This window comes from Adiantum capillus-veneris, chromosome 22 (assembly GCF_014529385.1).
Source record: "Adiantum capillus-veneris isolate H3 chromosome 22, ASM1452938v2, whole genome shotgun sequence".
Lineage (NCBI taxonomy): Eukaryota > Viridiplantae > Streptophyta > Polypodiopsida > Polypodiales > Pteridaceae > Adiantum > Adiantum capillus-veneris.
The window spans coordinates 62,015,582-62,040,778 of record NC_140952.1 but is presented as its reverse complement, the minus strand read 5'-3'; the positions used below and the strand labels follow the sequence as shown (position 1 = coordinate 62,040,778).

Here is a 25,197-nt window from a genome sequence, read left to right as displayed (position 1 = left end):
ATTCTTGAAACACTAAGTCCAAGTGCTTCCGATGTTCCTCTTCTGACTTAGAGAAGATGAGTATGTCGTCAAAGAATACTCCCGTAAAAGCTCGATACGGGCTGAAAATGCGGTCCATCATGCGATTGAAGGTCGCAGGAGCATTGGTCAAGCCGAAAGGCATTACCAAAAATTCATATAGTCCAAAGGTTGTGCGGAAAGCAGTCCTATGGACATCCTTAGGGGCGATCCGTATCTGATGATACCCACTCTTTAAGTCTATGCGACTAAAGACACTTGCACCTTGCAACTTATCAAGTATATCATCAATCCGAGGGATCGGAAAGCGATTCTTGATTGTGATCTTGTTTAAAGACCTATAGTCTATGCACATTGGAAACGTGCCATCTTTCTTCTGCACCAGTAGAACTGGAGAGCAGTAGGGTGAAGCACTTGGCCGTACTAACCCTTTCTCTAGAAGCTCGTTGACTTGCTTCAGAATCTCCTCTTGCTGAGCAAGACTCACCTGATAAGGGGGTTGATTGGGAGGCGAGCTACCCGGTATGAGATCTATGCGGTGATCTTCCGGGCGTACCGGAAGGAGTTCATCGGGGGAAGTGTTTCCGCGAAACAATCTTTGTACTTTTCAATAAATTGAAGACGCTTAATTTCCAAACTAGAGAGAGAGTCCCTACTAGTTTTATCCTTCTCACGTGCAAAAATCAAGTAAGCAGAAACACACTTCTTCATTTCTTTCTTAATGGAGATATGGCTTGCAATTGGGAACTGCCAATCTCCTGCATCAGCTTGAATCTTTATTTTCTTACCCCCATGATCAAACGTGAGGGTCTTTTCCACATAATTGGGAATAGGTGTCATGTGAAAGTGCCATGGCATACCCAAGATGATATCACATCCCTCGATGGGTGCCATCAAAAATGATTCGCGGTCCTTGTACTCGCCAATCCGAAGATTGAGCTGTCCTTGCACGGGAGTTGCATTGGTTGTCAACCCCTCGAATGCCGATCCGGATGTAACCGGTGTGCCAAGCTGAGCCGGTGTGAGGCACAATCGTTCCGCAGTATCCAGGGAGATGAAGTTATCCGTGGATCCTGGATCATAAAGAATGAGTACTCGCTGGTTGTTCAAAGACCCCCAGCCCTTCAGAAGTTGACGCTTCCCTTTCTCTGTTTCTGTGTTTCCTTGAACATCTGGGATTGAGTTCGAGCTTGGCGGTGCGGGGTCCTTCCTTGCTTTTTCTTGCCTCGTAGAGGCTTGTTCTTGCCGTTGCTGCTTTAGCGGGCAATCCGGTTTCATATGTCCTTTCTCGCCACAGTAGAAGCATCTTCCTTCCTCTCTGAAAGTTTGAAGTTGAGTAGGAGAAAGATACTTAGTTCGCTTGCCAGTGCCCTCTGGCTTCTTAGAATGATCATCGTCCCTAGATAGAGGACGTTTTCTTCCTTGGCGCTCCCATGGTCATCGTAGACCCCTCTTTGTCTTGCACGGTAAGTGCTATGCTCCATTTTTCTGGGCGTCCCAGTTGAGTGCAAATCCTCAGCAATGATTGCTGACTCCATCATCCTTTGAAGAGTATCATGCGGATACACCTTCATACTCTTTCGAAGCTGCGGTAGGAGACCCGCTTTGAACTTTCTTTTCTTTTCCTCGTCGGCAATCTTCATGAAGGGAGTGACCTTCAGAAGAACCGACCAATACTTGTCCACATAAGTCATTACTCTTTCATGTTCCTTCTGGGCAAGCCAGTCCCATTCCTTCTGTATGTCCTGCTCGAAGTCATGCGGAAGAAATTGTTCATAAAATTCAGATTTGAAGCTCTCCCAAGTTCTGGCCCGAGAACCTTCCAGAATCTTGGCTAACCACCAATTACTTGCCGTTTCCTTGAGGTGCATCCCCACATGGCGTAATTTGGATCTTTTTGTGAAGTGCCCATTGGTAAAGGCGACTTCAAACTGTCTGATGAAGGACAGTGCTTTGGAGATGTCTCTCCGTCCGTTGTAAGTTTCGAACTTGATGTCCTTGTCGCCCGGTTTGAAGACTCTCATGCGATGTTGAGACTTGCGACCATGCTTCTTGAATCGAGGCTTATCTTGAGCGAAGAAGACAGAAAAGGCAAAGAGCGAAGCAAAAAGCAAAGCTTCGAAAAGAGCAAGAAAAAGGCAAAGAAGTCTAAATCTCACCCAGTTGTTGACAGTTCTACAGAGGACTTGTCTTCGGATAATTCGGACTCTGACGCCAGCGGCTTTTATGCAAAGAAGAAAATTTTTTATAAAGCGAACCAGTGTGACTTTCTGGAAGATAAAAGCAAGAAAGTCCGAGAGTTCAAAGAAGGTGGACAGTCAATCCTGAACAGATTTTGGGCACATAACGATACGAAGAAAGGTAAAGTCCGAAGGCGGGTTCTTGGTTAAGTTCAAGAACTTTCCTGCATTTGATGCGAAGTGGATGGAGGAGGAGGACCTAGCAGATACTTCTCTGATTGTGAAACTTTACCTCGATGTTTTGGTTTAGCATAGTCTACTCCGAACGGAACCCAGAATTCAGCTTGGCCGGAGATTTGGTGCAGTGGGATGCACAAGAGTGGAGTCACTCCGCTCCCTTGTCAACAGATGGCTCGATTTTGATACTAAAGTCACTGATGTCTCTTTGAGCTTCAGGGATACTGAGAGCTGACAGTATTCTGCTGGATGACTTTATGAAATGGAATTCCTGATAATGATACTGATTTGTTCTTGACTTCTTGTGAGTGCAGGAGCTGATAGCCGAAATGATTGCAGCATTTTGGTCTACTTATCTCGAATAGACATGGTTGCAATGGGGGTTAGTCAATCGGACATCGATGAGGTCCCGATTGGACCTAGATGTGATTGCTAGCTACATTGCCGATAAATCATGGTCTAAGATCCGAATGAATGTTGAATGTCATGTGATGTCCTGTTGTCTGGTGATGTCCTGAGATGTCGTGTGATGTGACTGTCGATTTTGTACATGTGCTAGATGTGTGTTCCTAGTACGTAGGTACTAACAGTCAGTGTCTGCTAAGATGGTTTATGGCTTTTGTCAATTTTGCAGGCGTCATTGCTGTCGATTACAATGCTTTCAAGAGGGAGGTATGTCACAAAGTGATGACGTGGTGGATAGCAGAAACCCTAATTTCCGGAAATCGCGGAGGCTTTGAAATTTTTTTTTAAAAAAATAAAAATAAAAAAATGATGAGCGATGCGAATTTCGCTTTTGAAGAGAATGTTTTTTTTTAACAAAAAAAAAGGAGAACTTGAGAGAAGAGCTTTTGAGCTCTTATGCTTTTTATTTTAAAAGCTTTTGGGCATCCCTTGTACCTTTAAATATGTGGAGAGGGCTTCACTTCTCAGGGCATCTGGACGTAGAGTCTGAGAGTGAAACCCTAGCCACACTGTTATACTTTGATCTAATTAATATAAAAAGAAATATCGAAAGGGGCGCTAGTCTTTGGGGCCAATATCTCTAGGCACGGAACTCCGCCGGGCCAGTGCAAATCTATTGTGATCTGTGAATTGTTTTGAAGTGGTTGTTTGGTGCTATCGTGGTTGATTCTTGACTTGGAGTGTCCAAGTCTGTTATAGTAGAAATTAGGGTTTTTGCTATCCGCCACGTCATCACTTTGTGACATGACCCTTGATATACAATGATAACATCGACCTTCCTTAGAATAAATGCTTTGTTCTTCTGACGTGATGTACCCTCCTAAAATTCTTGTTCTGTCTTTTCATTTGGAGTGAGCTTAGGTTTAGCAATTGTCTTATCTTTACCCTTAGCTTTACATGGAGAGTTTCTTTCTAGAGAGACTAGAGGAAGATTGGTTAGAGGAGTTACCATTCTTACCGTTCTGAGGGTTCTGAGAAGTCTGAGTAGTACTTGGAGAAGTCTTGTTTTTCATAGTAATGCTTCATCTCCTGTGCAAGAGCAATCGCTACCGCCTTGTTGAGATCTACGAGGACTTAAACATCAAACCTAATATAGTCGTCCAACCCGAAAATGAAAGCCTCCTTGTGCTCATCATCTGATTTGCGTAATTGGGTGTTGAGCTGCAAAACACAATTAGAGGAAAACATAACTGGCATACTATTTTGCTTGAGATTGTGCCAATCGTCTTCAACCGTGCTAGGTACTGTGGTGGCATAAACCGCGCCTTGAGGCCCAATTGAAGGAAAGGGGCGCGTCTTTGTCGGCTGCCTCTAGGTAGGCGGCCAACTGTGCCTCTTACCAATTAATGGCATCACCGGCAAGATACATGGTTGCCGTAAAAAACCTTGCTATTTCCTGTCTTCTTAGTTGTCGCAAAATAAGCATTAAATTGATGCAACCAAGAATGAGTAACACTAGCATCCATCTTATCGTCATACTTATTGAACGGGATCTTCTATGTGACGGGGTTGTTGGAGTTCGAGTCTCTGCTACTTGATGAACCACCAACATCTATGACTGACTTGGGTTTCGAGGTGAGTACCTGTAGGACCAACTCTTGCATGTGTTGGTCTCTCTGCACCTCACACTCCTAACTGCAAGGCCTCTCATCTATCTTCGGCCGCCAAGCGCGCTTGCTCACGCTCGTGCTCCAAGACTACCCTCCTGTCTTCGGCCGCCAAGCGTGCTTGCTCGCGCTCACGCTCCAAGTCGGCCTTTCTTTTTTTGCGTTCGCGATCCAATTCTGTCTTTCTTTCTTCGGCGGCCAAGCGCGCTTGCTCGCGCTCACACTTCAAGTCGGCCTTTCTTTCTGCTTTTTTTTCTTTGCGGTCGCGATCCATTTCTGCTTTTCTTCCTTTGCGCTCGCGCTCCAAGGCGATGCGTTGCGCTTCTTGTCGTTTTATCATGTCCATCATTGTCTTGACCAAAGCCTCCATAGGATTTGGTGCAATCGTTGGCGTAGATGGGGAAGGGAGAGGGTCGGAAAAATCTCCTGGTGGGGAAAATTCTTCTCGCCACGTCCATGCTCATCACCTCCATGCGAAGTATCCATTTCGCTTCGGGTGATGACCATACACTAAAGTCTTGGGTTCTTAAGTTCACTAGGAACTTGGGTTCTTGTGGTTCTTGGGTTCTTAAGGGTCTTGAGTTCTTGAGGTTCTTCTTTAGCTTGCAATGTGTGTTAGAGAAGGATCTTCTCTTACCCGAGCTCTTCTCTTTTCTGCGGGCGCAACCCTTGGCGGCCTTGCGCTCACAACAAGGTTGCTTTTTCCCACCTCACGTCGATTGGCTTGCCGCTAAGTACTCGGTCTGCTCTCAGTGAGTGAAAAGAGAAACAAGGGGAGGTTGGACAAGCCCTTCTTTCTTGAGTTTCTTGTCACTCTTCAAAAACACGATTAGGAATCGATACGCCCAAGTGGACTTGGGTTACTTGCGACCGCAACAAGCAAAAAAAGTTATATGGTTCTTTCTTTGAGTGATACAGAACACTGCCAAAGCAATGTAAGGTGCAGCAGAAGTGAATGTTGAACTTTGCTCAAGATGAGTGCTCCGAATTGTGCTCAAGGGTTCCTTTTACTTACGGAAGGGAGAGCCTTCCGTTCCTTTAGTGAGAGTGTGCAAATGATCACAAACAAAGTGGATAAACACTGTGAATGAAGGTGCTGAGATTGAGAGATAGAGAGAGAAGAATACGATGCCAGAATGTTGTCAAACCCTCCTCCAAGGGCCCCACTCTCTATAGCGAGAGCGGTCTACTATTGATTGCACAAATCTCTACAGTGCAATGGACTTGCCGACGATGTCGACGACGATGAAGATGACGACGAGATGGGTTGGAGACTGAAAACGTTAATTGCTGAAATCTGCAAACCTTGTATCTGCTGAATTCTGACTCTATGTCGGTGACAACGACAATGACGGCGATGCGACGACGGTGCGCCGAAAATGCAGATGCTGAAATCTGCGAATAGCAGACTGAATTTGCGAAGGCTTGCTAATCTGACCGTGCAGGGAGGAGCTGCTACGGGAAGGTGAGATCTGCGAGGTTTGGGGGCTGCGGTGCGGACACTAACTGCTGAAAACTGAGACGCTGATGCAGAAAAGGGTCTTGTCGTCGGAAATGTGTAAAACTCTAAGGTTGATTTGCTGTCCCGAAACGCTAGGGCTGAAGATGGTGTCTGCTGCAAAAAGGCTATGGTATCTGTTGTCGCCAGGCTGATCTCCTAGTTGCAAAATGTTGGGGCTGATCTGCACTTGAAAACTCCAGGCTGATTGTGATGGCTGAAAACGCTAGGTGTCCCACTTGGGGGGTTGTCACAAACTGGTGAAGTGGTTGTTGTACACACATGGTTGCCCGGTACACACACACACCCGCCTTGTTGTCTGATAACGTGGCATTGCCGTACGGATTGCCCGGAAAAAGCGGCACCAATTGCGGAATGCTGACGTGACAGCAGCATACGGAAAAGCAGAATGCGTGGGTTGCTTTTGGCTACGCAGTAGCTACGCAAGAGAGAGAGAGCTTTTAATTTTTTAAAGCCTTGCTTTATTTCCACTAAGCAAGCGAGAGGAGATGCTTTATTTTTACAAGGCTTTTAATTTTCAGCTTTTGGGGCTCTGCTTTTGGGTATCCCTTGTAACCTTTAAATAAGTGGGCGGGCCTCCCACTGCTTAGAGCATCTGGACATAGAGTTTGAGAGTGAGAGCCTCCCACTCCAGCAAATTAATAGAAAAGAAATACCGAAAGGGGTGCCACTCTTTGGGGCCAATATCTATGCACGGAACTCTGTCGGGCCAGTGTCGAATCAATTGTGAACTGTGAACTGTTTTGAAGTGAATTCTTGTCAAGTCGCGGTAGAATCTCGACTTGGAGTGTCCAAGTCTGTTACAATGGTATCAGAGCCCTGCGGATTTCTCTCCTACCGAGAAATCCGATCCTTTTTACGCGGCACTTATGGCTTCAAATAGAGATCAATTGACTTCCTCTGCATCCAGAGATGCATGAAGAGATCACGAAGAGGATTTACACGAGTACGGCCCACCTAGGCCTACTCAGGCGGAGCTTGAAGAGATGGAGCGTCGACGATTGATCGGCGATGCAACAAAGATGATGCTAAATTTTGTGAAGGACCCAAAATTTGCAAAATTTATGAGCCAGACCTCCTTCGACGAGGTGCACTCAGTGGCGGCAAACCACTGAACCAGGCACTGAAGAAACCTCCTACGCCAAGGATGTATACAGAGCAAGAGTTGGTTGATGCACGTATTTCTCAGCTTTTTGACGCGCATAACAAAATAGAAAAGCACGACAAAAAGCAGAAGAAAGGAACCGACTTCGGGGGTTATTTGGGTCATCAATCTACATTTGCATTGCCAAGAAAGCAGAAGAAGCGTGTTCGATTGGAAGGAGTACCCAGTTCTTCTTCTTCTTCTTCTTCTAAGAGTTCTTCCAGCTCCTCTGACTTGAGCGAAGAAGACAGAAAAGGCAAAGAGCGAAGCAAAAAGCAAAGCTTCGGAAAGGGCAAGAAAAAGGCAAAGAAGTCTAAATCTCACCCAGTTGTTGACAGTTCTACAGAGGACTCGTCTTCGGATAATTCGGACTCTGACGCCAGCGGCTTTTATGCAAAGAAGAAGAATTTTTATAAAGCCAACCAGTGTGACTTTCTGGAAGATAAAAGCAAGAAAGTCCGAGAGTTCAAAGAAGGTGGACAGTCAATTAAATTTGACACGTTTTCTGGTTATCGAGATGCTTCGAAGGCTTTGGCTTTCATACAGTAATTTGACATAGCTTTCTCTGGAGGGCGTTACTGAGAGCACTCCAAGATTCGGAGGGTTTCCTCTTACTTTAAGGGAAATGCTCGAACTTGGTGGTCCACGCTTCTATTAAACAAGACAGCGCCAGTTAAATGGCTGAAATTTAAAAGGCTTTTTATGTCTTGTTGGCTGACTTGAGAGTACGAACACGACATACGAATTGCTTGGAACCATCTTTGGATGACCAAGAAGGATACATTAGATGCATATTGTGAGAGATTTTGGAGCTCTTTTCTACCAGCCTCTTCATTTAAGAAGATCTCGTTCAAAGAACAGATTGAGCGGTTTACCTTGGGACTTCCTATAGAGATCCGAGATCACTGCTTAGAGCAACAGTCAGATTCCCTTGAGGAACTGATGAGTCATGCGAAACGGGGTTTTGCCATTCATTCAGGTAGTTTGACGTACCCACAGATAAAATCATGACGCAAAGGACCGAACAAACTTTGAACAATGAAAGTAGAAAGAGGAAGAGCAACCCAAAAAAGAAAGAAAAGGATGTACGACCCAAACTCACTCCTTGAGAGAGAGCTCTCTACATCAAGGAGGGGATCTTTGATCGGGAAAATTGGGCGCATCTCCGCGAAGTGCCCTAAAAAGGCACCGAAAGAAAAGAGTGACAAGGATGAAGACAGGCCTGAGGGTCCGAGAGCAGCTGAGGAACGTGGACGAAAAGGCAAGATGAAAATACGACTGGTTTGAGATTGCGTGGGTACTGACCCAAGCATGATGGACGAGAGTACAGATCTTTGCTGAGCATGGGGCAAAGTGAAAGACCAAGAAGCCCTTAACTTCTTTGATGGAGGAGCCAAGGCCAACTTCATTTCACTTGAATTGGCGGCGCTGCTGGAGATCACACCGGATCGGATGGGACCACTAGCAGAGGCAGTTCTAGCGGCAGCCAGCAGGGACGTAGCCTTTACTCCTGTCATTGGCAGATTTCGGTTGCATTGTCAGGGGTATTTGGGGCACGAGGACTTCTACATAATGCCCTTGGAAGGTTGTGATGTCCTCTTGGGAATTCCCTGGTACCACAAGAACAACGTCGTGGTCGACTATCGGGCGAGAAAAGCGACTTTGACTACAGAGAAGGGCATAACCATTGTACTTGATGTAAAACTTAAGGGCGAGTCTGTCCCTATTGTATCGGCTTCGGCCGTTTTAAAATTAATGAAATCCATCTGTTTGTTTACTCGATCTTTTTGAGAGAGATGAATGATGAGAATAGGACAAATATGTCTGAACTTGATAAAGAACGCCAAGATTTTCTTCACACTCATGCCGATTGCTTCTCAGATGGCCTGCCAGGCGAGTTACCACCCACTCGTCCTGAGGATCATACCATTGATCTGATACTTGGAAGCACACCACCGAACAGGCCACCTTACCGTGTGAGCCGAGCCCAGAACGAAGAAATTATGAACCAAGTGAAAGACCTCTTGGAAAAGGGTCTTGTCCAGCCTAGTACTTCACCGTACTACTCTCAAGTGTTGTTGGTTTTGAAGAAAGACGGATCTTGGAGAATATGCATCGATTATAGAGCTTTCAACAAAATCACCATCAGGAACAGATTTTCGATTCCTAGGGTCAATGATATTCTTGACCGACTGTAGGGATCCTTGTGCTTCAGCAGGATCGACTTGAAAAGTGGATATCATCAAATCCGAATTGCGCCGGACGACGTCTATAAGACAACTTTTCGGACGACTTTTGGGTTATTTGAGTTTTTGGTGATGCCTTTGGCCTAACCAATGCTCCTGCAATATTTAACCAGATGATGGACAAGATTTTTCGAGAGTACAGACTATTTGTTGGCACTTTCTTTGACGACATCATTGTTTTTTCCAAGGATGAGGCAGAACATAGAGAACATCTGCTTTAGGTATTTCAGGCATTACGAGATCACAAGTTGGTGATTAATGCGAAGAAAAGTGAAATTTTCCTACCAGAGATACACTTTTTGGGACACATTGTCTCAGCAGCAGGAGTGCAGATGGACCTGGCCATGATAGAGACTATCCGTGATTGGCCTGATTTGAAGAATGTTCATGAAGTTAGAAGCTTCTTGGCCTTGTGTTTGTACTACAGGCGGTTCATTAGAAAGTTTGCAGAGGTTGCTTCCTCTTTGCATATCTTGACACAGAAAGGAATTACTTTCTTGTGGGGACCCACAAAGGTGACTGCTTTCCAGACATTGAAAGAGAAATTGACTACAGGACCAGTTTTGACTTTGCCGGACTTGCAAAAGTCATTTGAAGTATATTGTGCTGCTTGTGGTCGTAGTCTGGGTGCGGTCTTAATGCAAGAAGGCCATGTCATTGCCTACGAGAGCCGATTGTTCTCAAGGCCAAAATTGACAGCACAATTTATGAGAAAGAGCTTTTGGTGGTTATCCATGCTCTTACTCAGTGGCGACATTATCTACTCGGAGCGGATTTTACGGTCTTCACTGACCATGCTACTTCTTGTCGCAGAATCCAATATCAGAAAAGCAGATGCGGTTGGCGAACATCTTGTCACTGTTTCACTTCCAGATTGTCCATGTGCCGGGACAGAAGAATTTGGTGGTAGATGCTATGTCCTAGAAGCCGTTGGTTCTGGCTATTTCCGCGATTCATCATAGGAGCTTTGAGGAAATGGTGGATTAGTATGCCACAGATACAGATTTTGCAGATATTTTTACTCGGATACGGAATGGGAAAATAATAGCAGGATATTTCATTCGGGATGGCTACTTCATGAAAAAAATCATGTTGTGCGTTACACAGTCGTTGAGGGAAAAGGTTATGACCGAATGCAACTGTCCACCTATTACGGGTCACCGCGGCATTGCTACCACCTTGAAAGGGGTAGAGAGAGACTTCTTTTGGCTGAGACTTAAGAAGGATATGGACGAGTTTGTGCGCAGTTGCTTGGTATGCGAGAAGGTCAAGTTTGACAGGCATAAAGCACAGGGATTGTTACAGCCTTTGCCCATACCCACCTGCCCGTGGGAAAGTATTGCAATGGATTTCATTTTTGATCTCCCGAGAACACAGAGTGGTCACGATGGTATCTGGATTGTTATTGATAGATTTAGCAAGCAAGCTCATTTCATTCTAGTGAAGAAAACAGTCGAGCCGGTTCACTAGGCGAGATTGTTTGTGGCCCAGATCTTTAGATCACATGGCATGCTCGAGACGATTGTCTCCAACAGGGACCCCAGATTCACGAGTTTGTTTTGGAAGGCTATTTGGGAGAACATTGGCACGCGGTTGCAGTTCTCGTCATCTTTCCACTCGCAGACTGATTGGCAATCTGAGATTGCCAATTCAGCGGTACTAGATTTATTGAAGTCTTACATCTCGGATCAGAAGACTCAATGGGAAAAGTACTTACCTTTGGTGGAATTTGCCTACAACAACACGGTACACTCTTCGACGGGGAAGGCGCCATTTGAGATTATAGAAGGTGCTGCGAAGGTTCCACCCTAGCACGAAAGATAAGATTTTTAAAGCCGATGAGTACACGCGTGACTTGGACACGGCTTTTACCAAGGTCCGCGAGGCTTTGCAGAAATCTCAAGAAAGACAGAAAAAGGCAATAGATCGCCATCGTCGCGATTTGAAATTGAAGGAGAACGATTGGGTGCTCTTACGTTTTGAGAAGGCATGCCTGAGAAAGAAAATGGGAGAGGAGAGACTTTTTCCAAAGCTTAGTATGCGATACTACAGACCTTTCCAGATCTCTGAAAAGATAAATGATGTCTCCTTCCGACTGAAGCTGCCCGACACTTGGAGGATTCACAATGCTTTTCATGTGAGTCTCCCAAAGCCTTTTAAAGGCGATGTGCCCGAAGATGGGGAACCTGATGAGCAATCTGAAGTGGAAGAAAACGAGGAGATCTTTGTTCTAGAACAGATATTGACACATAAAGATAGAAAGATTAAGGGTAAAGCGATGAGGCGGTTCTTGGTTAAATTCAAGAACTATCGTGCACTGGATGCGAAGTGGATGGAGGAGGAGGACCTAGCAGATACTCCTTAGATTGTGAATTTTTACCTTGAAGCTTTTGGTTTAGCATAGTCTATTCTAATGGAACCCCGAATTCAGCTTGGCCGGATATCTGGTGCAGCGGGTATACACAAGAGGGGAGTTACTCCGCTCCTTTTGTCAACAAATGCCTCGACTTTTGATACTAGAGTCACTGATGTCTCATTGAGCTTCAGGGATACTGAGAGCTGGCATTATTCTACTGTAATGACTTCATGAATTGGAATTCCCGATAATATGATACTGATTTGTTCTTGACTTGTTTAAGTGCAGGAATTGATAGACGAAATGACTGCAGCATTTTGGTCTGAATGATCTCGATAGACTTGGTTGCAATAGGGATTAATCAATCGGGCATCTATGAGGTCCTGAGTGGATCTAGATGCGATTGCTAATTGCATTGTCGATAAATCATGGTCTGAGATCTGAATGAATGTTGAATGTGATTTGTCACGTATGTCTTGTGATGTCAAGTGATGTCTTGTGGTGATGTGTGATGTGATAGTCGATTGGTACATGTGCTAGATGTGTGTTCCTAGTGCCTCGGTACTAAGAGCCAATGTCTGCTAAGACAGTTTATGGCTTCTGTTTGTTTTGCAGGCGTAATTGAGGGCGATAACAATGCTTTCAAGAGGGGGGTATGTCACAAACTGGTGACGTGGTTGTTGTACACACATGGTTGCTCGGTACACACACACCCGCCTTGCTGTCTGATGACGTGGCATTGCCATACGGACTGCCCAGAAAAAGCGGCGCCAATTGCGGAATGCTGACGCGGCAACAATGTACGAAAAAGCAGAATGCGTAGGCTGCTTTTGGCTACGCAGTAGCAAGGCAAGAGAGAGAGGTTTTAATTTTTTATTTTCACTAAGCAAGTGAGAGGAGATTCTTTTTTTTGTAAGGCTTTTAATTTTCAGCTTTTGGGGCTCTGCTTTTGGGCATCCCTTGTAACCTTTAAATAAGTGGACAGGCCTCCCACTTCTTAGAGCATCTGGACGCAGAGTCTAAGAGTGAGAGCCTCCCGCTCCCTTGTTCTTTGAGTTGCAGATTAATACAAAAAGAAATACTGAAAGGGGCGCCAGTCTTTGGGGCCAATATCTCTAGGCACGGAACTCCGCCGGGCTAGTGTCGAATCAATTGTGAACTGTGAACTGTTTTGAAGTGAATTCTTGTCGAGTCCCGGTAGAATCTTGACTTGGAGTGTCCAAGTCTGTTTACAGGGGTCTTGCTGAGAAGGTGCAGTGTTAGACTTTGTGGTCTCTGTTGCCTCTTCTGCCAGAAAACACTAGGGCTAGCTTTTCTTATATACTACCTTAGTCAAATTGCCCTACCCAGTTTCCCAACAAAGTCACTTATTAATAATAAGTGAAAAATGGCTAAAATAGGGAAAACAGGTTTGTGCACTGTAAAAATGCTCCTGATGGGTTCTGATGGTAATCTGATGATCATGCTATGTGCAACTAGAGGATATGCATCTACTCTAACTGCCTGGACATGCACGGTCTGCAAACAAACTCACAAAAGTGCCAGAACACTTCCTAAGCTAGGCTAACTGAACCCATGTCATGAAGCAGCTTGTCCACGTGCACATAGGGTTAGATGTGCACGTGACACTCTCTCCTCTCTCAACCTGCTGCCAGCCCTCCTCTCTCTTCTCTCTATTTTCAGCTGCCCCCCATCTGCTATTTCTGGCAGAAAAAGCACCACCCCCCTCAACTATTCCTGCCATCCTCTGGGCCTATAAAAGCAGTAGGAGCGCCCCCACTCGGTAGTTGAGCCAGTGCCAGTGAGAGGAGACTCTGCCGCAACGGAATTGCAAGTGCTTGCGACTAGTTTGCATACGGAGGTTGGTTGTCCTGCCAGGAGCAACGTGATGGCTATGCATAAGATCTACGAATCTTTGCTACTATGTTTGTGTTTTTGCAGGTACTCCAACATGGAGAAAGGAGCAAGGAAGCCATGGCCTACGCTCGAGGATTCCGGAAACGGAATCCAGGACGGTTTGCAAGGCTTCTTTGCTCTGAGTACAAACCGGAAGGTATCCGAGTTGAGCGCTAGCGCTAGTCTCTCAGGTTCCCGTACAGGAAGGAAAATGACTATCGAGTCCGAAATCTAGAACGGAGGGGTTTTCTCCGGTTCTTGTGCTTGTGAAAAGATTCTTGCCTTAAATAAGATTCTATTTAAGGGGTGGAACCAACCCATCTTTTGGTCCCCAACACTGTGTCGATCTTCTCCCTTTTCTTTCTCTATCAAGTTCTATTTATTTTCAGCTTATTAATTGCTCGTGCGCGCTCCCATTTGTGACAGTCCATGTCCGGTGTAGACATGCCATGTATGATGTTATCACTTGTTGACAACTTCATTAGTTTTGGTGAGAAAAGCATTGTGAATCCTCTATCGATCAGGCAATCACAAACTGTAAGATACTTCATCTGAAAGTCTTATGTTGATCATATTTGACCTTTCTAACATCATCACTCGTGAATATTTTCTAATAAGTACTATCGCTACAACAGTCAGTGGATCCCTTGATGTCGTGCATAAGGTGGAGCATGAAATTCGGCTAAACCTTCCGCTATTGATATTCAACGAAGCAAAGCTTCCATGTGTGAGAGAAGAAATTTAAAGTGTAGCCTTTGGAGAACATAGAATGAGAAGCATGGGGCTGTCAAGAAACAACATGGCCACATGGGGCTGTCAAAAAAGTTTAACGACTACTTTTTGTTTTGCCATCTGGTTAAGGTGTTAAGGTTCTTGTGAGCTGCTTCAAGGCTCAAGCTCCGAATTCATAAATAAACCAATGGCCTGTTTTCTTAGGAATGATCATGTCAAACAAATAAATGATGGATATGGCAGCTTGTGTTCCATTTAGAGTCCCGTTGTCATTTAATAGCGAGAGGGAATGGCTGTTTCCCCCTCCCGTTCTGAGATTTCTAAGCTGAGTGTTTCACTTCATCTTAACCTTCAGTGTCCCAAGTCTTGACCATGCGTAGCAGATATCCATCAATCGCACATCTTGGATGCTCGTTTACAGATTTCAGCAGTATAAGTGACTGACTGATCTGTCCACTGCATTCCATAACCGGTGGACTTCTAGACCTAGGTGATTATTTAAGTACCCATCTGCCAGGTCGTTTGAAGGTCAACTTGCTACTGTGCTTGCGTGCTAGCCTTGTCCTCCATCAAATTAGGGCTATGTACGCCATATGTAAGTGACTGACTGATCTATCTATCCACTCCATTCCATAACCGCTGGACTTCTAGACCTAGGTGATTATTTAAGTACCCATCTGCCATGTCGTTTGAAGGTCAACTTGCTACTGTGCTTGCGTGCTAGCCTTGTCCTCCATCAAATTAGGGCTATGTACGCCATAAGTAGATGAACACTCTATGCAGACATGTGATCACCAGGCTCATGGCCTAGGAAATTCACGTATTTGTGTGTCTGCTTTATTCTAGTGGCCATTTTAACTATCAATGCCTTATGTTTTCACTTTCATCTTTGCAGGTCTTTTCGATACAGTTTCACCTTGTGATAACAACAATTTTATTTTTGAGTCGGGAGGGGTTTCGTAGAGCTTGCTTACGAACTGAAATAAGGTGATTTGTGTTTTGGTTTATTCACTGATTAGTGCTTAGTTTCTCTTGTTTGATTTGACTTCCTTAAGCATCTTGTGACAGATTCAAAGACCTAAAGTCCACCAAACAGGATCAGTTTATGGCAATTGCTTGGCTTACCGTTCCTCTTGGTGTAATGCTATCAGTTTTAACTTGTGCAGTTCTCTTGCAAAAGAAAGGACTCAATAAATCAAGGGAGTCAGCACACGCGTTTGTAGTTTTGGGTATGAATTCATCTGTTGAAAACTGTGCTTTTTATGACTTTATAGGTGACAAACAATAATATGATGTTTCTTTCTACAGGTTTATCATGTATCATGGAGATTCTCAGTGAACCCCTTTACATTTTAGCCCAGAATATGCTGTTGTTGCAAGTGCGCGTGAAAGTAGAAGCTTTTGCCACTTTTATACGGTGTGTTAGCACGTATATGCTTGTTGTACGAGGAATTGGCAAGGTTTGTTCTTGAAGTGGCAGTGTTTTTTCTCCTGTTGAAAGCGAATGCCACAGGTTTTGTATCAATGGAGATGGCCCATGCAGTTTTGATTTATTTTTGCTGATTTGCTAGTTTCAATTTTCTTCAAAAATACCACGGTGCAAGTCCTTCCCGTTCTTGTAAAAATCCACAGGATATTTTCAAATGGCAAAAGAACCATTTCTTACGTTGCACTCTTTATGCTATTCCACACCCTGTTCAAAAGTTATTTGGGAACTTTTAAAGAGAATTATATGCCAATGTTCTGTGACAAATGTAGGAAGCTATATTTGCCTCTGATGCTTGTGCCTTCAGCTTGGAGAGCGTACCCTGTCAGTTGGGGATGTAGCCCCTATTTCCTCTTATGCTCAGTGATGGACGCTTTTCCATTGTTTGGACTGAAGATACTTTGCTTCTTAGCTAGGATGTAGTGGTAGAGGCACGTATTTTGAAGCCCAACTGCGAGATTAAGAGACCAAGAGAGAAAGAGAGAACAATTGAGCGGACACAAGATTTTGGACCAGAAGACCCGCACACCATTCCATTCTTTTTGTCTCGATGGTCTTAGGAGCCCTTGCTCCTGGATCTGAGGATTAACACCCTATTTGAGGGAATCTCTCAATACCTTAGACTTAGCCTGCATAGATGGGTCTCTTGAGTTTAAGGGACTTGCCCTATCCGCGGGAATCTTGAGCCCCTAGTCTGAATCTTGAGGTCTACAACTCTCAGACCTGAGGGACAGAGCCCTATCGGAAAGAGTATCAACTTCTTGGACGAATCTGACTCTGATCTGGGAGTGAACTTCCTCAGAGGCTATAAATTTTTCTTTCGCTCCTCTTCGAAGAAATTATAAAGAAAGAAAATAATTGGAACAAGAAAGCATCGCTTGCCAAGGTTTGGAGCCCAGAAAAGCTACTCTGGAACCGGGATTTCTGCGAGTTCTTCTCCAATCTACCACGCTGGGTAGGTTCTTCAGAGGTCTTATCTGCTATATACAGCCTCATCGACAACCTCTATGGGTTGTAAACAGAGAAAATCAGCAGCTTAAATGGACAGAAACAATCCAAGTTGTCTACTATTGAAAGCTTCTGTACCCTGCTGGGAACAAGGAAACTCTTGGCTCATATGGGAGCGGATTCTCACCATGGGACGGGGCTGAAATCTGTAATCAGCAGGGCAAAAGGCAGCCTGTTGGCACCCTCATAAGGGACTGGCTTCCCTTTAATTTACTGGGGCGCCTAGAGAGAGTGATCACATGTGCATGGCTCTATTTGCCATGTGGACATGCTACGACTACCGTACAATGTCTTCACATCAAAGGTTTGTGTCACGTGCGCACTTTAGTTGAGCCACGTGGACAAGCTTGTGCTACAGTCTAGCGTCGGTCCTAGTTTAGCTTAGGATTTAGCTTGGCACTTTGCGAGCCTCTAGCAGGACATGCATGTCCAGGCAGGTAATAGTTGCATACCCTCTCTTGCACTGTACAGTCAGTTCAACTTATAGGCATATGAAGAGTTTTACCAAACACTGAGCAAACAAAATACCGAGCGATCCATATATCTAATCAAGGAAAAGATTCACTGAAAAACGTAATTTGTCCACTTGTTTATAAAAGGAAGATGGTGTATATAACACAATTTTAATTTATGTTCATATTGCCATTGAAGAGATGTTGTGAGATCATGACATGAAACCCAATCATCAAGCTTGCTTTGGGGAGAGTAGAGACTACTTGTACTAACTAATGTGCATGCTGACATTGAAGAGATTTCCTTCCGTAATGACTTATAAGCCATCTCTCTAGAGATAGTAAAGACTGCAATATAGAATCCAATCTGCAATAAAGTATATTTTGAAAATACTTCACTTCAATTTTTTAGTGAAATATAAATATAATCTAACAATAAAAATCACAACTTTGAACTCATTTTTATGTTCTGTGGATACACTTTGTTCTAAAACTCAAAAAAAAAAAGTGGATGTAACCTAAAACTGTCACAAGGCGGGCACCACGTGCCGATAGAAAAGAATAGACTGAACAGACTTTTAGCACTTCAATAACAACTGAACTGAGAGAGAGAGAGAGACGATACGTGACACGGAGCGGCGGAATTCCACCGCAGAGAGTATTGGCCCCAAACCTTGGCGCCCCTTTCGGTATTTCTTTATATTACTGCTGATTCGCAAAGTACAACAGCTGGGGAGCACCTGCTGTGCAATCTGCGCGCTAAAAAGTGCCAGAGAGGGCCCCCAAGGCTCATATTTAAAGGCCCAAAGCCTAAAAGCATCAAATATGAAAAGCTGACCCCAAAAAATCACTTTCCTAAGATTTCGGAAATTTCCTAAAAATCTACCGCAAATTTTGGAACGTCCGTACAGGTGCCATATCATCATATTTTGATGTGCAAAGTCTTTTGAGCAAGTTTTGCTTTATTTTTAATGCCTTTATGTCACTTGGGGCCCCATCGGACGGGGTCCTCATAAGTTGGTAGGACTTCTTCTTCTGTTACTTGTTCTTCTTAGGGTTTCTAGAATTAGGGTTTGCAGGTTTTAGGGCTAGGGTTTCCAGAATTAGGGTTTGCAGGTTTTAGGGTTAGGGTTTCCAGAATTAGGGTTTCAGTAGTTAGGTTTTTCGGCAAAAATTAGGGTTAGGGTTTCTGCTCTCGGGCAGCCACATCATCTGTTAGTTGGCTCCATTCTTTAGGCTTTGACACGTCAGCAGTTTGTTACATCTCCCCTTCTTGAAAGAGAGTAATCATCCGCGATTACAGCATATTTGCAAAACAACTCAAGTTAGCTCAAAAATTTCCGAGGGACATTCCGAGTGACAATCAGTTTGCTCTTTTTATTAAGGAGTTAGCTTCTCCTTTCTGCTCTTTTGATCAAGGAGTTAGCTTCTCCTTTCGGCTGGTTTGATCAAGGAGTTAGCTTCTCCTTTCGTCCAGATCGGAACTCTTGATATTCCGGCGTAGTAAAATTAGCCATCACACCCAGACCGTACTGATCTTCCACGGGTGTCTTGATGCACTAAAATTACATACCCAGGCAATCTCATCCAATTAGGAATATTCAGTGGTTGGCACATCACAATGCAACACAAATGCTTACATATGCATGTTACATGACATAGAAACATAAAGCCGCCGATGAACACTCCTCCCGCATAACCTAACAAGGTCAGGGCCCCCAAGGCTCATATTTAAAGACCCAAAGCCTAAAAGCATGAAATATGAAAAGCTGACCCCAAAAAATCACTTTCCTAAAATTTCCTAAAAAATCCGCCGCGAATTTTGGAATGTCCGTACATGTGCCATATCATCATATTTTGATGTGCAAAGTCTTTTGAGCGTGTTCTGCTTTATTTTTAATGCCTTTATGTCACTTGGTCCCCATCAGACGGGGTCCTCATAAGTTGGTAGGACTTCTTCTTCTGTTACTTGTTCTTCTTAGGGTTTCTAGAATTAGGGTTTGCAGGTTTTAGGGTTAGGGTTTCCAGAATTAGGGTTTCAGCAGTTAGGGTTTTTGGCAAAAATTAGGGTTAGGGTTTTTGCTCTGTGGCAACCACGTCATCTGTAAGTGGGCTCCATTCTTTAGGCTTCGACACGTCAACAGTTTGTTACATCTCCACTTTTTGAAAGAGAGTAATCGTCCGCGATTACAGCATATTTGCAAAACAACTCAAGTTAGCTCAAAAATTTCCGAGGGACAATCAGTTTGCTCTTTTTATTAAGGAGTTAGCTTCTCCTTTCGGCTCTTTTGATCAAGGAGTTAGCTTCTCCTTTCGTCCAGATCGGAACTCTTGATATTCCGGCGTAGTAAAATTAGCCATCACACCCAGACCGTACTGATTTTCCACAAGTGTCTTGATGCACTAAAATTACATACCTAGGCAATCTCATCCAATTAGGAATATTCAGTGGTTGGCACATCACAATGCAACACAAATGCTTACATATGCATGTTACATGACATAGAAACATAAAGCCGCCGATGAACACTCCTCCCGCATAACCTAACAAGATCCGGGCCGGGAGATATTCAACGACTCCCTCATCACTCCTCCTGCATAACCTAAAAAGGTCCGGGCCGGGAGATATAGAGGCCTTTTACAACCAAACGCCCCCCAGATCGCAGCCTGCGTCGTTTGGAGGTGCTGAGAGTAACCACTGCTCAGACTTCTTAATACTCCTCCCGCATAACCATCCAGGTCCGGGCCGGGAGTCACAACAACAATTATTTTACAAGCATACAACCAAACACTCCCCAGGCATCGGCCTGCGTCGTTCCAAGGTTCAAATAATACCAAAATAGTATTTCTCACTACTCCACCCGCGAGTAAAATCACTAATCATTGAAACCAATATTAAAACTAGAGTCAAACAATTCAAATTGGCACCAAGACAGGTTGAAAACAGATACCATTCATTTCAAACAAATTCCAAACAGGATCATCGAACAAGATCAAACAGAACTCGAACTTAAAAAGCAATCTCGACATCAATCGAGCTCGAAAAGTTGGCTGACTTTCCATCCTGAAACCTGCACCAAAAATTAGGGTTAGGTTCGTTCCATGAAGTCGTAGCCGAGCATAGCATGGTCCATCAGCTCTTAGACAAACAGTGTTTCTTTGACGGCGATGGTAGTCTCAAGATAGCAATCGCATTGGACCTCCAAGGTCATCTGCTCGTGAAGAGACGTCTACTGAGAGATGTCGAGAAATTTCAAGTTATAATCTGCTAGGGTTTCCATGGCAAGCATTCAGGATACCCCACTCTGCCAGAAGTTGCACTCCGAAGGAAGATGTTAGAAACCATATAACTTCGGGCAAATTTTTTTTTTTCCTTGAAAGCTTGCCAAGTACTTGGAGTATGCTGCTTGGTAGCTGTAGACATCAACATCTGCATGGCACTGCCTCTGAGAAAAACAACAGCTCGAAACAAATCTTGGATCCTTCTCTTGCAAGTGATCTCTTATGGCTTATGCCCTGTAAGACGCGAGCAGTGAAGACGGGAGCGCGCCCGATGCACGATGAAGTAAGGGTGGAAGTGGCTAATAGGTCCGGATTGGAGGCCGAAGATCCCTCAAACAATAGCTTTGTGTGCTCTTTTTTTGTAGGATCGGTATGCTAGAAAAGCACACGCCTGATGCTCTGATACCACTGTCACAAGGCGGGCACCACGTGCCAATAGAAAAGAACAGACTGAACAGACTTTTAGCACTTCAATAACAACTGAACTGAGAGAGAGAGAGAGAGAGAGAGAGAGAGAGAGAGAGAGAGAGAGAGAGAGAGAGAGAGAGAGAGAGAGAGACGACACGCGACACGGAGTGGCGGAATTCCACCCCAGAGAGTATTGGCCCCAAACCTTGGCGCCCCTTTCGGTATTTCTTTATATTACTGCTGATTCGCAAAGTACAACAGCCGGGGAGCACTTGCTCTGCAATCTGCGCACTAAAAAGTGCCAGAGAGGGCCCCCAAGGCTCATATTTAAAGGACCAAAGCCTAAAAGCATGAAATATGAAAAGATGACCCCAAAAAATCACTTTCCTAAAATTTCGGGATTTCCTAAAAAATCCGCCGCGAATTTTGGAATGTCCGTACAGGTGCCATATCATCATATTTTGATGTACAAAGTCTTTTGAGCGAGTTCTGCTTTATTTTTAATGCCTTTATGTCACTTGGGGCCCCATCGGACGGGGTCCTCATAAGTTGGTAGGACTTCTTCTTCTGTTACTTGTTCTTCCTAGTGTTTCTAGAATTAAGGTTTGCAGGTTTTAGGGTTAGGGTTTCCAGAATTAGGGCCTGCAGGTTTTAGGGTTAGGGTTTCCAGAATTAGGGTTTCAGCAGTTAGGGTTTCTGGCAAAAATTATGGTTAGGGTTTCTGCTCTCGGGCAACCACATGATCTGTAAGTTGGCTCCATTCTTTAGGCTTTGACACGTAGCAGTTTGTTGCAAAAACCTTGCAAGGTATTTTGTGTCAAATAGAGGTTTTATTATTATAATATTATGTGAGATAAATATTGATAAGTTTGATGTGTCACTGTTTGAAAATGCCCATAATCCTAGAAAAGATCATGGCATTGAGATGTCCCGAAAACCTTGAAAGTAAATATCCATACATTTTATTATAAAGAAAAAAGATTCAAAAAAGCTTTGGCTTAATCTAAATATTTATATTTGTTGAAGGCAAGAAGCAGAAGAACCAACAGTTAGTACCCGCAACACCTCAGCCAGCTCCGTCAGTGTTTTGGGCAGCCATCTGTCCTGGCGCATCAATCAACCCATCGCCATGTAGCAGACCCAATACCTGTAGCACCTCGATCAGCACATCAGTGTTTTCAGCAGTACCTCAGCATCAATGTCAGCGTTCTCAGCAGCCCATCATCTCTAGCTTTTCCAGCACTCTAGTATCCTAGCGTTAGCAGATCCCAAGCTAGCAGATCAACGTTTTTCAGCAAGTAGCAGATTTCAGCCTTCAAGAATTAGCGTTTTCAGCATTCAGCATTTAGCCTTGCAGTACCAAGCATCTACAGCAAGTACCCATCAACATCTCAGCAGTACCAAGCCTCTCTAGCAATTACCCATTAGCATCTCAGCATCTAGGATCATTGTAACAACATTGTGCAAGTAATATAAATTAAGTACTTGCTCTGCCAATAGAGCAAGGGGGCCTTGAAGGTTGTTGGGACCTGACATGCCGTGTCGTCTCTCTTTTCTCTCTCTTTGCCTCTCTCCTTCATTGTGTTTAGTGTAGTCTCTCTTTGAAGTGAAGTTAAGTAACCTTGTGTTTGTGCGGAGTACTAGATCCGAGCTAAATCCTTAAACCCTTCCATTGCACTTGACATTGGTATCAGAGCTCTGTACGTGCTTCGGCTTTGTGAACTAAGGGAAGAACCACCAAGAACTAGACTTATTAGCCACTCCCACCCTTAGTCCATCGCGCATCGGGCATGCTCCCGTCTTCATCGCTATGTCTTTGAACGAAGATCGACATTAGATACACGAAAATCCAGATCTTGAGTACCAAGATCTACTTGCCTCCTATGCGGATATGGAAGGAGTTAGAGACAGGATCCATAACCCTCTCCTGCATTCGTATTCGCATGTAGCATGTATCCACTTCCGTTGACAAGCAACCCTTGGAAATACCTCCGAGCACCCTTACCTTCCATCTTCACCCGCAATGTTTTCACGAGAGGACTATTCGAGTGGTAGTATTTGCTCGCAAGGCAGAGTCAACATCAAGGCTGGTATGCTGCGACAGCAGTAAGGCTACCTAGTAACTCGTATGGTCAGTGGTTACATCGTAGCAGTACCTACATCCGTAGTATCCACCAGTTTGGAGGAGTATATATTGGCTTATGCATCCACAAGCATCAGAAGCATTCGACATTAGAAGTACAGAAAGTATCCGTTGGAAGAAGTTCGGCAGTTGTATCTCAACTTTAATAGCAGGGGATGTCACGTGCGCACTGTAGTTGAGCCACGTGGACCAACTTCTGCTATAGTCTAGCGTCAGTCCTAGTTTAGCTTAGGATCTAGCCTGGCACTTTGTGAGCCTCTAGCAGGACGTGCATGTCCAGGCAGGTCATAGTTGCATACCCTCTCTTGCACAGTACAGTCAGTTCAGCATACAGGCATATGAACAGTCACCTAACTTCTAGCGTATGAACAGGCTCTTAAGTCATGTAATAATAAGTAACATTTTAGCCATTATTTTTCTAGAATCACGGGGCTGATTTATGTATTGACGACCCAGCTTTGCTTGAGTATAGATGTGGCCTGGGGTTCTCTCCTTCGAAGGCAAGAAGTAGAAGAAACAGCAGTTAGTACCCGCAATACCTCAGCTAGCTTGTTCAGCGTTTTGGGCAGCCATCTGTCCCGGCGCAGCAATCAACCCATCGCCATGTAGCAAACCCAAAATCCACAGCACCTCGATCAACACATCAGTGTTATCAGCAGCACCTCAACATCAGTATCAGCGTTTTCAGCAGCCCAGCACTCCAGTACCCTAGCGTTAGCAGATTCCAAGCCAACAGATCAGCGTTTTTCAGCAAGTAGCAGATTTCAACCTTCAAGCATGAGCATTTTCAGCATTCAGCACTTAGCCTCGCAGTACCAATCATCTACATGTACCCATCAGCATCTCAACATCTAGGATGATTGTAACAGCATTGTGCACGTAATAAAAAGCAAGTACTTGCTTTGACAACAGAGCAAGGGTGTGCTTGATGGTGTTTGGGACCCGACATGCTGTGTTGTCTCTGTTTTCTCTCTTTGTCTCTCTCTCCTTCATTGTGTTCAGTTCAATTTCTCTTTCAAGTGAAGTTAAGTAACCTTGTGTTTGTGCGGAGTACTAGATCCAAGCTAAATCCTTAAACAATTCCGCTGCATTGTCTATAGAGCCTGAGGGATTTTGTGTTGGAACTTCTTGTGGTTGTTTGCAGGACCTGCATGTTCGTACGAGTCCATTAGATTAGGTTTTTGTCGTCCATTGATGGGTGTTCTACACATTGGCGGGCATTTGACAACACAAGTTTGTAGATCAAGATAGGAGCAGGCCTCGCATCAAAAGGAGCGAATTGGGAAAATCTCATCCTTTTAATACCCTAAATCTTTGGGTGACATGCACATTTTTGACTAAGTTTTGGGAAAATACGGAACTCAAGGCATTTGAGAGGTCACTGGCAAGTATAAGGGATGCCACATTCTTAGGGAGCTTACTGGCATTCGCAGCCCCTCCTCTTCTGGCGTTTTTGGACCTCCATTGCCTGCCTCTCTAGCAACCTTCGTGGTATCCCATCGTGGCCCCAAAGACTGGCGCCCCTTTCGGTATTTCTTTTTATATTAATCAGATCAAAGTACAAGAGAGTGGCTAGGGTTTCACTCTCAGACTCTGCGTCTAGATGCTCTGAGAAGTGAAGCCCTCACCACTTATTTAAAGATACAAGGGATGCCCAAAAGCAGAGCCCCAAAAGCTTTCCAGTTAAAAGCATAAGAGCTCAAAAGCTCTTCTTTCTCAAGCTCTCCTTTTTTTGTTTTAAAACAAGCATTCTCTTCCTTTTCTCTTGCGTAGAGTAAAAAGCGAAATTTGCGTTGCTCATCATTTTAAATTTTTTTTTTCAGCCTTCGTGATTTCCGGAAATTAGGGTTTGTGGCAAAAATTAGGGTTTGTAGGTTTTTTAAGGGTTTCTAGCAGAAATTAGGGTTTCTGCTGTCCGCCACGTCATCACTTTGTGACATAACCCCCTCTTGAAAGCAATGTAATCGACCGCGATTACGCCTGCAAAACCGACAAAAGCCATAAACCGTCTTAGCAGA

General features: G+C 44.3%; 1 protein-coding gene across 3 annotated transcripts in view; it reads left to right on the top strand.

Annotated features, from left to right (window-relative positions):
• LOC147429461 (lipid transporter) overlaps positions 1-25,197 on the top strand; it is an 81,453-nt gene that overhangs the window by 41,598 nt on the left and 14,658 nt on the right. For all 3 annotated transcript variants that reach the window (XM_086495723.1, XM_086495721.1, XM_086495722.1), the window contains exons 3-5: positions 15,296-15,387; positions 15,469-15,629; positions 15,709-15,860. In XM_086495723.1, coding sequence (XP_086351849.1) covers positions 15,506-15,629; positions 15,709-15,860 — 276 coding nt within the window. In that variant the 5' untranslated portion in view covers positions 15,296-15,387; positions 15,469-15,505. The remainder of the gene's footprint in view (positions 1-15,295; positions 15,388-15,468; positions 15,630-15,708; positions 15,861-25,197) is intronic.